A 13327-nucleotide genomic window follows, 5' to 3' on the forward strand; every position below is an offset into this window, starting at 1 on the left:
CTGAAGGTAGAGTACAAGGGGATGCTGCGATGCTAAAAGCAGCTGTAAATCTGTAAATCCTCTTTGTGGGACCGAAGGCTGCGAATGTTCCATTGGAGTACGGTCATGAGGAGAAAGAGATGGAGGGGTGTCAGCTTGGGGGGGGGGGGGAGGAGGGAGGGGTGACAGCCAGTGTAGAGTTGCTACTACAGGCCACAGGAGCAGGAGGATCCTGCTCCATGGGGTCTACAGAAGCATTGGCTTGCTTGTGTGGTCGGTCTGTGGAGTCCACCGGTGATAAACAGTTGGTGGTGGCGCACCAGTGAGACAGAGGCCGGCTGGGCTATGGTACCACACGGCAACACCATCGAACAGGATCTTCGTTTTGCAAAGTTGAAGACAGTTTGCATTTAGTGGACTTCTTTGAGCCTTTCCAGGTAGAGGAAGGCCCGGGTGTTTGGCTGGAGAGATGGAGGAAGTCTTCACGGGAGTACTCCTTCTGTCCTTTCCTGCCTATTGGTGATGCAGTCGGTGGCTTTCCCTCCTGAGACGAGAGTTTGACAGTTCGTTGCACAGTGGGACAGGGGCATGGCAATGCTACCTTGACACCGGGCAATTTCACAACCTCAGAGCCGAATTTTAGGTCGCATGTCAGCATGGCCACGTCTTTCATGGAGCGAGGGTAACAAGAACAGAACTATAGGTGCCAGACGGGAGAACACAGGGTTTGCGACTAGCCAGTAACTTGCGAGCTACTGGATAAGGCACTTTTTCCTTTAACCAAATCTCTTTGACAGCTTGTTCCTCTAGATACATGGGAAAATCCTGAGAGGAAGGGGCATGGCTGCCATTGCATTTGATACAGCAGGGAGAAAGAGGCGGACAATCGCCCCCGTGTGCATCCCTGCCACAGGTTTCGCATTTGGCTGGGTGTCGACAAGATGTTCTCGTGTGGTTAAAATGATGACACTGGTAGCAGCACATTGGGTTCAGAATGTACGGCCAGATGTTATAATTTAGTAGCCTGCTGTGAGTTGGATGGCAACACCACCCTATGAAAGGTGAGGAAAAGAGTGTGTGTGGGCACTAAGGAGCACTCTACCTTTTTCATTACACGATGGATGGCAATGACAACCCTGATCAGAGAGGTAAGATTCTATTTTGGCCTGAGTTAGACCATCAAGCAGAGTGGTGTAAATTACATCACAGGAAGAATTTCTGTTCTGTGGGCCTCGAGAAGAACAGGGTAGCCATGGAGAAGCTAGGCAGCAAACAGTACTTGTGCTTGAGAATCAGAAATGTTCTCCAAAAGCAAAGTGCTATTTTGTAAATGAGAGCAGGATTTCAGTGCTAGCACTTGCATCAACACCTTCCTGAATAATAAACGGATTGACCGTGGCGAAGGACTGTCCGTCTTCAGTACGTGAGACCACAAGGAACCATGGGGCAGCAGGAAGAGTCTTTGAATAAATAATGTTTACATTTTGTAGACGCTGAGTGGGAAGATGATTGACTCATTGTGAATAAATCCCACATAATTGCCAGCATCTCTGATGGCACACTCCTTCCAACTGGTGTTCCAGTCCCTTGGTGGACTGAGGCATGCTGTGATACAATTCGCGCATGGAGGTGTGCTCTCTGCGTTCTTAACCATTGTCCTACAATGGCAAACTGCATTCATTATAAACAGATGAGTGCAAAGTGTCATCTTGTTCTTTGGGGAAGCAAACGAGCTAGTTGGCATTCCTTCGCTAGTTCTTTTAACAGTTTCATTCCTTCCTCTGTCATGTGGGCAAATTTCGTATGCCTCGCCAGGACCAAGATCCATTCCTCAATTTCCGGTCTGACAGTAGCAGACGGTGTTATAGTGGACCCTATTGCTATCTCCAACACCTTGGGCCACCATTTTGCGGAAGTTTCAAGCTCTTCGCACTATCACCTAGCCTTCCTCCATCGAAAACAAGCAGAGGAGGCTTGTGCAGTACCCTTCTCTTCTCTGAATCATGAGTGCTACAATGCTGTCTTTAGTATGATGGAGCTCGATCAAGCTCTCAGTTCATCCCGATACTCTGCCCCAGAGCCAGATGCCATCCACATTCAGATATTGCAGCACCTTTCTCTTACAGGCAAGCACTTTCTGCCAACCACATCTGGGCAGAGGGCACATTTCCCAGACGCTGGCATGAAGCCACCGTTGTACCCATACCAAAGCCTGTCAAGGACAAAAACCACCTTTCTAGCTACCGCCCCGTCTCTCTTACAAGTTGCGTTTGCAAGGTGATGGAACGTATGACTCATGCCCAGCTGGTAAGGTGACTCAGGTCTCGCACTTTATACTGATGAATTCACAGTGTGGATTTCGATCACAGCGCTCTGCAGTTGACCATCACATTACTTTGTCCACCCATGTCATGAATGGCTTTCTGCAGAAACCCCAGGCTGTGGCCATGTTTTTTGATTTGGAGAAGGCCTAAGACACCTGCTGGATAACTGGAATCCTTCGTACTCTTTACATGTGGGGCTTTCATGGCCACCTGCTCTGTTTCCTTCAGGCATTTTTACCAGATCGAGTTTTCAAGCTGCATGTGGGTTCTGCCTTGTCGGATAGCTTTATCCAGGAAAACGATGTGCCTCAGGGTTCAGCCCTGAGTGTCTTCCTCTTTGCTATCACCATTAAACCTATCATGGCCTGTCTCCCACCAGGAATCTCTGGCTCCCTTTTTGTTGACACTTTTGCCATCTATTGCAGCTCTCCATAGACCTTTCTCACTGAGTGGCATCTTCAGCACGGTCTTGATCATCTTTTCTCCTGGAGCAACGACAATGGCTTTCAGTTTTCCCCTGACAAAACCATCTGCATGAATTTCTGGCAGCGCAATTGTTTTCTCCCACCATCTCTACATCTTGGGCCTGTTGCCCTTTGGTTCATTGAAACTACTAAATTCCTGAGGCTCATGCGTGATAGGAAACACTCTTGGTTCTCCCATGTGTCTTACCTGGCAGCCTGCAGTAAGCAGGACCTCAGTCTCCTACGTGTCCTCAGTGGCACTTCCTGGTGTGCCGATCGAACCACCCTCGTCCGTTTGTACCAGTCGCTTGTCCGTTCGAAACTTGACTATGGGTGCTTTGTTTGTGTTTGCACGCCTATCCCTCTTATGCCGTCTCAACATTATCCACCAGCATGGAATCTGTTCGGCCATGGGCGCCTTTACACCAGCCTGGGTGAGAGTCTGTATGCTGAAGCTGCTGAACTTCCACTGTCCTACTGCTGTGACTTCCTCCTCAGCAGGTGTGCATGCTGTTTGCCTGCAATATGTGGCCACCCCTCCTAATGCCTCATTCTTTGATGATTCCTTTGACAGTCAGTGTGTGGCTCCTCCCTCTTCTCTGTTACCTCCTGGAGTCTGCTTTCGCCACTTGCTACAGCTGCTTAACTTCACACTACATGCGACTTTTTCAGTGGATGTGAACGCTTCACCACCTTGGCTTCATGAAGCAGCCCACGTTAACCTTGGCCTTCATTCACGTCCTAGGGACCCTACTCCAGCCTTGGTCTATTACCTCCAGTTTCATGACCTTCGCATGTAACTTGCTGGTAATATCTTTGTCTACACTGATGGCTCTTGGACTGAATCTGGGGTCGGGTGTGCCTTCGTCATTGGCTTCCAGCACACTTATCAGTATTTATAGCCAAGCTCTTCGCCTTTTATCAGGTTACGGAGTACATCTGACGACACAACCTTTCCAATTGTGTCCTCCGCTCAAACGCACGCAGTGCCGTACAAAGTTTGTGTGCGCTGTACTCCACTCATCCAGGAAAACCGTCGCCCGCTCACTCTTCATGGAGCCAGTCTCGTGTTTCTATGGGTCCCTGGTCATTTTGGTCTGCTGACACTGCTGCCAAGGCTGCAGTCGTCGTACCTTAGCCCACGAGTACCTGTATTCCCTCCGATGATCTCTGCATTGCCGTCTGTCAGGAGGTGGTGTCCCTTTTTCTCACCAATGGTCCTCCCTTCATGGGAATAAGCTTAGACACATTGAGTGTCTCCCAGAGCCTTGGAGGACTTCCTCTCGGCCCTTTATTTTAACTCGGCTGCATATTGGGCACTGCCTTTTTAGCCATTGTTATTTGCTTAGTGGCGCTATCCCACCACCACCTCTTTGTACACATTGCGCCCAAATTTTAACTGTCAGCTGCTTCCTGCTGGAATGCTTGCCTTTCTCATTGTTTAAATCACTAGGGTTTCAAGTTGTGTGAAATAGAAGAAATACATAGAATATCTGTTAGGGAAGGCAAGTAGAAGGTGGATTTTTTAAAAAGAGACTGGAAAAATGCACTGCGTCTCCCAAAGACAGTGCACGCAAGACCATAACGCGGCCTTTTCTAGTGTCCCAGAGTGCAGTGTCAAAGTTAATTGGGTTTGCTATATGTCACATGAAACTGTAGCTTAGATGCTCAAGGAACATACTTGAGGATAACTGGATAAAAGCTATACTGCCCTCATAAAACAATGTTTGGTATATCTAGATGACCAAGAATTGAGATACACTGTTTTGAAATTCCACTGCCTTTATTGTAAATCTAGTTCAGGTGGTAGAGCGATTTGAAACTTACCAATGCATATATTTTATATAAACCTTCTGGCATGAGATTTTCGGTTGTTTACAAGTTTGTATAAACATGATGCAGTTAAATACCTCTGACTGAACAATGCTAAATTGGTTCTAATTATTATCAGCTTTCTGCATCATCTTGTGTTCGTGTGGAAACATTTGCTTTATGTGTCTGTGAGAATGTAAGAATGCGGCACTGAAGGCTAAGATGAATGTATAAATTAGCAGTAACTAAACACATGCTTAGAGCTTCAAATTGGATTTACAAATATGGTGCCACACATAAGATGGGTAGTCCATATTACCAGATTCACTAGTTTGATACCTTGGGTAACCCCATAAATAATAGAGATTCTGTTGCTTTCATAGTGTTGAAAGGGGACAATTCTCTGTTGACAGTGCTTGCCACTCACAGTAGCAAAATGACAGGAAATCATTAAAATGGCCATTGACTGAAAGACATGAGAAAAATTCCAAAGATAGTGTGAAAGTTTTGAGTAACCTGTCGCAATTATTTTCCTTCACACTCGGACTATTTACTGAAATAACTTTTAATCTCTAGATGAAATTAAATATGATGGATGGAAGTGACAGATTTAAAATGTATTCAGAGGATTCACACTAGAAGCACCATTAGAACACTTGATTAGAGTGCACATAAATTAAATTTGTCCATATTCACTTAAGTTTCTAATTATGACCTTTACGTTACTTGTACTTACAATACAAAATCCACCTAAGAATATGAGCATCGAAATGAATTGTTTGTAGATGCTCCTGTTAAGAAAATGGCAAATGGGTCACACAACGCATAGTAGCAGTTGTTAATAATGAATGTAGATTTCTAAAACTGCACAAAAGTACCAGTAGTAATTGTTGAATTGAGGCACATGCTATATGAAAGAACAGCAAACATGGTAGAAAGCCAGCAAAATGCATAAGAACATTGAGCAAGATGCTGTACTGCTGTTGAATTCTGAAAGTATAAGGCATTTATCTATAGAAAACAAATCAAAAAATCACAGATGCATCATCTGCATACCTTGTTAACAGATACCAAACATGAAAGGTTGCAGTTGGTCCACAATATTGTACTTGTAGTCCGCAGCTGTCATATTGTCTTCAATTACTACAGCAGATCCCATAGTGGCCCAGATGAATGACACTTATACCATAATACTTATCCACTGTCCTGCACCTGTGTTGCAGTGCTGGTTTCGAGAAGCCATTTGCCTGGATGATGGCACAGCCATCCGCTTTGTGTAACAAGAAATGATTCATTTTACCCTACAATCATAATTTATGATGTCATTGGATCAATATGGGAACACATGGTGGTCTTCTACTGTAGAGCCCCATTTCCAACATTGTGTACTGAACAATGTGCAGTGAAGCATTTATGCCAGCAGCAGCAATGTACTGGTCACCAGATCTGCCACAAATTGCCCCATATTCTACTTCACAGAGCAGGCAAGCCTCCGACATCAGTGTTCTGTGATGAGACGCCAATGTCCAACGCATCGGCAGGTGCTTCAAGCTTTACCATCTTGCAGCTGCGTTTCATAGATGCTCAAGGCAGTCATGCGAACAGCCAACCAGCGTCACTGTTTGGGAGATGTTCATTCCCAGGTGCTGGGTATAACAGTCTGCTGTTTTGTCAGTCGCTTGTGTATGTTCACATCTGTGGCTCATTTCATCACTTGAATGATTTTACGTTTGTATGTGCTTCATTTGTATACTTCCCTTACCATGTAACGTGCGCGCAATGCTAACAGGTGACCAATCTCACATTGGGTAGTGGTCATAATGTTTCCTGTCATCAGTGTACTACGTGCCAACACTTACAAATTCATACATTTCTCACTTTTAGAAGAAATACACAAATGGTCCCTAATAATGCAAAAACTATGAATTTACATCTTGCGATGTAAACAAATTTTTGTGAAATTTGCATGCATGTTGGTTCTATTGATATTTTCAGATATGAGAACATTAGGCTTCATTAAACTTAAGAAATCAAGTTGATGATAATACTATTCCTGATCTCTGCCCTGAGTTTGTGATTTTTACATATGTGATTTCATAATTGTTAGAAAATTTCATTCATGTAACTTAACAGATATTCTTAGGCTGTCCTTAATAGTAGTAGAAATAGTTCATCTAAAGTGCACACAATACAAAGTTATTTCATGAATGAGTAGCAGATAAGTCATTAATTTCTTCTCAGATGAATGGGAGCATTTATATTGTTTTATTTTTGGTGCAAAACACTTCACTTTCACTCATTTAATAAGTGATTCTCAAATTGTCTCAAGTATTCCATGCTGTGTGTGGCACTATACAATATATAAGTATCTATTAATGTGTTCCATAAATCGGTAATGGTGCAGGTTATTGTGTAAAATTTTAGCTATAGAAATTGCAATACTTATTTCAGATCTCCTAGTGAAGAAGAAGAGGAACCACCAGTACAAGGACCTCTTCCTTTCGAACCTGATGATGCTCCATGGAAGAAATCTGAATCTGGAATTCGGAAATTGTACGTATTTTGTTGCACTCTCTATGTAATATTCAAAATTTGTTTCTTATTGTGCAGAAAGGAAAATTCAGTTAACAAATTCATTAACTTCACAGACAGAAATATTCTGGGCAGTAGGAAATTAAGCTGCCAGTACAACAAATAGAAACACGCATAAAAACTAAAAATCAGTTTTCCTAATTATCCATTCCACAGTTTCCTTCTTTAGAGAAGTAAGAGACTTAAATGGGAGGGAGGGGATGTGGTGCTGAGTCACTCAATCTCCACTTAAGAGGGAACCATGAAATATGAGAAAAAAGGAGGCAAAAATCCATTGATTTCAATATTAGGTTAGATAAGTCAATCACAAAAGTTTGTGTCTAACATAATAAAGCTGCCATTTCACCTTAATTTGCTGTTGACACAGATGTCACTACAAATTGAGTGTTAGCAATAAATGTGGGTGGGGCAGTTAACAGGCTTGAAAAGTCATTCAAAAACTGTAACCTGTAAATTTCCTAAACTTATTACATCAATAAAAGTAATTATGTCCATATTCCTCTGCAATCAACACACAAGTGTTTAGCAGAGGTTTCATAGCACCTTTTTCTGATATTTGTCAATCATTCTAGCATCTAGTAAATGAAGACACCTAAGTGTTTCCTTATGAGCTCCAATTTATCATATTTTGTGATGATACTAATTCCTTTCTATTGAGGTGCGAGTCAACAAAATACTTCAAATTTGGAAGGGAAAATTGGTGGTGATAAATTTTGTGAAGAGACTTTGCGTCATTGAAAAATTCTTTATTTTAAATATTGCCACCCCAACTTGTTCATCATATCTGTGGTGCTCTTTTTCCCATTTCATGATAATGCAAAATACACTGCCCTTCTTTGAACTTTGTCAACATCACCAATCAGTTTTGTACAGCAAGGATCCTTAAAAGGACAGACAAGTGTAATGTAATCAGTATCTTTAATAGTTTTTTCACATCATCTAAGTGATATGCAGTTTTTGGGTACCATCCTCTCCCCCCCCCCCCCCCCCCCCCCAACATTTTTTTATTGTGGTTCCAGTTAAAGTTGTTCATAATTGTAATGCCTAAGAAATTTGTTGCCCAGACAACCTTTAAATTTGTGTCATTTATAAGTAACCAAAATTTAACTTTTTTGTGATCATGTGATGAGTTCTCAAATTTCTTGTTGTTCATCGTCAATTGTCCCTTTTAGCGACATGCTGAGATCTTGTCTAAATAACTTCGTAATCGGTTTTGATCTTCTGGTGACATTACTAGACAGTAAAGAATGGAGTCATATGCACACAATCTCAGAGGCCTGTTAAAGTCATGTATATAGATTAAGAACAATAGAGGGCATAAGCACTTCACCAGATATAACTTTGGTTTCATTAAATGACTTCCATTTGTTTACTACAAAATGTGACCTCTGTTAGGAAATGCAGTCCCACAGCTGAAATGATACCTCATAGCAAGCATTATGATTAGAAGCCATTTGTGGGAAATTGTATCAAAAGTTTTCTGGGTATCTAGAAATATGGAAAGAACTAAAGATCTCCGATAGCACTCATGACCTTGTGTGGATAAAAAGGTGTAACAATTTCTGCTTCAGTTCTTTCTGTGAGCACTCGGAGCTCTTGCTCTTGCCAACACAGCTACAATAATTTAAAACTTTAATAGGTATGTTTTATAGGTTTACAATCATGCATTTTTTTACCCTCCCCTTTGAGACTCTACTCTTGATTTAACTATTTCAAGACCCTCTAACGAAAATATAAAACTTAAACACTTAAATTTGTCAAGTATGAATTATTTACAATGTTTATAACTGTAAGTGCATGTTAACAAACGTTAAAAAAATAAACCATTTTTTATTTTATTGATAGTCATACCTTACTTTTAGGTTATGGGTAAATGATTTAAGTTGTTTTACATTTCTTCACTGCATCTCTATTTTTTGACAATTTCAAAATTAAAACTGTTGGCTAGGAACACTTTCTGCAATATCTAACTACAATGAAGGTCTAGGATCGCTTTTAAAACTTCAAATAAATGCACATGGGGATATTAATTAATTTTATTGTACCCACATGGAAGCTTTTATTTCTTGGATAACTTTCCTGGAATTAGGTAAATCTTCCTACAAACTATGGAAACAACAGTTTTAGAAGTTGTGATTTTAGTATACTGTTAGGTGTTACCACTAACTTTCTTTATGAAAGAGACTACAGAGAGCAATTCCACGACAATAAGTCCCTAATCCACTTTGTGCACAGTTGTTATGTGTGAGCAAAAGTATCCCACTATTCATGAGCCAACTCTCAGCCAGTAAATGAGACCATAATCTTTGTAAACCAATGTAAAGAACCCAGCCAGTATTCAAGAGAGCTTACAAATAAAAACAATGAATGTTGTAAGCAAACTGATCATGGTACATAATGGATAGCTCTGTAGAACAGGGTGAACTAGTGTTAGCCTGTCACACTGTTGGTGTTAGAGGCATCACGACAGATGTTTTACAGTGCATCTGCCTCCAGCAACAGCATATGCTCGCATGCACTGTTTGCTGTAGGCCCTGGCCTGTAGCCATGTCCTCTACATGCCACTTACTGATATCCTCATGTGGCAAGAGTCTGAACATCTCTGCATATTCATTGCTATTGGATGGGGCTATAATAGACCTCCCCCCCTTAAATTGCCACTTAGGGTCGGCAATGGCCTAGCCAGTGCATTGCCTGGTTGTGAATGGATGCCGGTGTCATACCTCAACCAACAGTTCTGGCAACATGGGGGGGGGGGGGGGGGGGGGGGGGGGGGACAGGTATGGTGGCATGCCTCATTTAAGAACAGCTGCTTCAACAGTGCATGATCTGCTACCATTACCCCGGGGTCAGATACTATGGTGGGTGTTGGTAAGTGGTCTGCTTTCACAAGTTTTCCTGTCCTTGATTAACAAGAGTAGGGGGCAGAGGTTCTGGCATAGCATTAGAGTAGCTCAGTCTCCAAACTCTGTGGAGTTTGTTGCTGTTGTAATAGGGCAAATATTGGGGTGGAGGTTGTAGCACTGTTCAGGATTTGGCAACATGGTTGAAAGGGCATGGACAGGTATGGGGCAGTGGTAGGCATTAAGCAGTGGCTGGAAGGGCTTCATTTTTGCCCTGCTGCTACAGTCAGAACCAGTTACAATGTCAGACTAGCATAGTGCAGTTGGCCACAGCTTTCCACAATTGAAATGTCTAGTGATTAGCAATGTTGCCCTGTATCCACTCTAGTATATGGCCAGACTTGCAAGCCCAGATGTGGGAGGTCATGTAGTAATATGGCTTTAACCACAAGCTCTGAGCTCATTAGGATAAATGCAGTACCTCTGGGAATGAATGATGGCTATGCCCATGCAATAGCACTGCCATGTTAGTCTTTGATTGGGGTGTATTGATAACGCACGAGGAAGTTTAAGGCATCCACAGATTTTTTTGTTCACCATTTTTACCATCTGCGTTTCGAATGTCATGACAAGCCAGTCAATCTGTAAATTCATGCTAGGTGGAATGGAGCGATGATCAAAGATTGGTTACCACTACATTGAAAAAATCACTCAGACTCGGGTGATACAAATTGTGGGCCAGTGTCACATACTATGTGGAGTGCTTCCTCTATGGCAGATTTGTTCTTTCATCATGGTATCCATGCTCTTCTGAAGCAGTAGTATACATGCATTCAGCATCCGGGAGACATCAAAAAAATTACATGTAAGTTTTCTGTTCATTGTTAAATGTGAAAATATTATAGCTTCTTTAAGGTTTTTGCTTGAATCACCCTTTTAAATCTCGTAATCGTTATTGCTAAGGAATAAGACCCCACTGCATTTGCTGTGCTGTTCTCTCAGGTGACTTTGGTAGAGGACTGAAGCATACACAATTTGTTGCTTGGTGACATCCACATTATTGTGCAACACTACCACTCTAATATGATATTGTGATGCATCAGTGACTAATGTAAAGGCACATACTCACTAGGCCATTGAGTGACAGACTTGATTTGGCCAAACATAGATCGCCAGTGCAATGGCATTTGGCTTATCATTCGCACCAAACAAAGGGTTTGGGCCCCCCCAGGGGGTCCACACTCTTTTGTGGATACGTGCGTAGCGAGCACGGGACCCCGAGCTAATGTGGCCTTCCTTCCTTTCCGGGCTGCATACCTTCCCTTTCCGCAACCTTCCCCATCCCTCTCTTCGCCCCTCCTCCCCTCACCTCTGGCTCTTTCCTTCCCTTTCTCCCCATCTGGGAGTATGGTTTGTGCCTACGTCCGGAGACGGATGCTCGTATTTGTACTGCATTCTTCGCCTTCCTTGCTTTTATGTCTTCTTCCTTCCTTTGTCCTTCTCTTTTCCTTACCTCTTCTCTTTACCCTTTTCTCCGCTGCGGCGTTTGAGACCTCTCTTCTTTCCTTCCCTTTCTCTTTCTTCCTCCCTGTGCGTGTCTGAAGGCCGACCCATGCCTTTTGTGCGTAGCCGGTGACGGGGTAACGCGTAATTCCCCGCCCCGGGTAGACAGGTAGGACACGTACGTACCCCCTGGTAACGGCCAGGCCCAGGGAGGGGTGATTACCCGAGCTGATACCTTCCGAAAGTGCCGATTGGTCCCTCCGTCCGTTTGTCGGGAGGTGTGACCTGAGGTGTGAACAATCACCTAAGGCGGGGGTGCCCTCAGAGAGGGCCCCCACAAGGAAGGAGCACGCCATCGGAGACGCCGGTAATCATGGAGGATTCTTCCGCAATGGTTTCCTCACCTTCCACTATGTCTGCTCACAAACGTAAGTATACTGAGTCTCAGCCACAGACTGTTCTTCCATCGTTGCCACAGTTCCTTGTTGTTTCTCGGTCTGACGAAGGTCACGACTTCTCCACGGTCAACCCTTTCATTATTCAGAAAGGTGTCGACGCAATTGCAGGTCCTGTAAAGTCTTGTTCCAGATTACGGAATGGCACCCTGTTGTTAGAAACACACACTGCCCTCCAGGCACAAAAATTGCTGCATACTTCTCTGCTCCACACCTTCCCTGTCCGGGTGGAACCGCACCGTACCTTAAATTCCTCGCGTGGAGTCGTTTATACACGCTCCCTCGATGGATTGTCTGACGAAGAAATTCAGCACTACCTGTCTGACCAGGGCGTAACGGCTGTTCATAGAGTTATGAAACGGGTTGACACGAACATCATTCCAACCCGCACTGTCTTCTTGACATTTGACAAAGTTCAACTACCATCGAAAATCAAAGCAGGCTATGAGATAATTTCCGTTCGCCCTTACGTCCCCAACCCTACGCGTTGCTATCGATGTCAGTGGTTCAATCACACCAGCCAGTCCTGTTCCAATCCGGCCAAATGTGTTACGTGTGGCAAGGATGCCCATGAGGGTGCTTGTGCACCTCCATCCCCTCGCTGCATCAACTGTATGGCTGACCACCCTGCTTCCTCTCGAGATTGCCCCGTTTTTAGGGACGAAAAGCTCATCCAGGAAATAAGAGTGAAGGAAAAGGTGTCGACCTTTGCTGCTCGAAAATTATTCGCCAGTCGACAGCCCACCGTGCCTCAGACAGGAAAATACAGCACTGTCCTTGCTTCTCCTCGGCCAACAAAGGAGGCGGCCACGCAGACTTGCGACCTCACCTTTAGTACCACGGTCGTCCGATCGGCCAGCTCAAAGATCGCCCGTTCAACCTCACCACTTTCGCCTGCCCACTCTATGGCTCACCCTTCATCGAGTTCTGCTAAATCTCGAGCCCAAAAGTCAGACACCAAGCCTTCCAAAAAAAGAGCATACTCGTGAAGAGTTTTTACGTACCGCAACTTCACAACCAAGAAGGCTACAAAGAAACCCAGTTCCTCTCCTTCTCCGCCAAGGCGTGTCCCATCTACAGCACCACCTGGCGGAAATCGCCCTCGGCCGTCTTCTGTGTCGCCGAGGCGCACTGCTGGTGGCCGGTCAACCGGCCGATCGCTGGTGGCAGGGGCTGCTCCTGACCAACCTATGGATCAGGATCTTCTGCCTTCGGCTGAATGCCATTCCATGCTGTCGGTCGCAAGCTCTGAGCAGTCGTTGAGTTGACAGCACCCTTGGTCACATTCCTCCATTTTCTGTTCACCCTATGTCCATTATCCACTGGAATATCCGTGGCATTCGAGCCAATAGGGA

The 13327-nt window shown here is 44.0% G+C and overlaps 1 protein-coding gene across 7 annotated transcripts in view; it reads left to right on the forward strand.

Annotated features, from left to right (window-relative positions):
* LOC126100705 (RILP-like protein homolog) overlaps window positions 1-13327 on the forward strand; it is a 187071-nt gene that overhangs the window by 139277 nt on the left and 34467 nt on the right. For all 7 annotated transcript variants that reach the window (XM_049911322.1, XM_049911323.1, XM_049911321.1 and 4 more), the window contains one exon: window positions 7031-7132. In XM_049911322.1, coding sequence (XP_049767279.1) covers window positions 7031-7132 — 102 coding nt within the window. The remainder of the gene's footprint in view (window positions 1-7030; window positions 7133-13327) is intronic.

This window comes from Schistocerca cancellata, chromosome 9, assembly GCF_023864275.1.
Source record: "Schistocerca cancellata isolate TAMUIC-IGC-003103 chromosome 9, iqSchCanc2.1, whole genome shotgun sequence".
Lineage (NCBI taxonomy): Eukaryota > Metazoa > Arthropoda > Insecta > Orthoptera > Acrididae > Schistocerca > Schistocerca cancellata.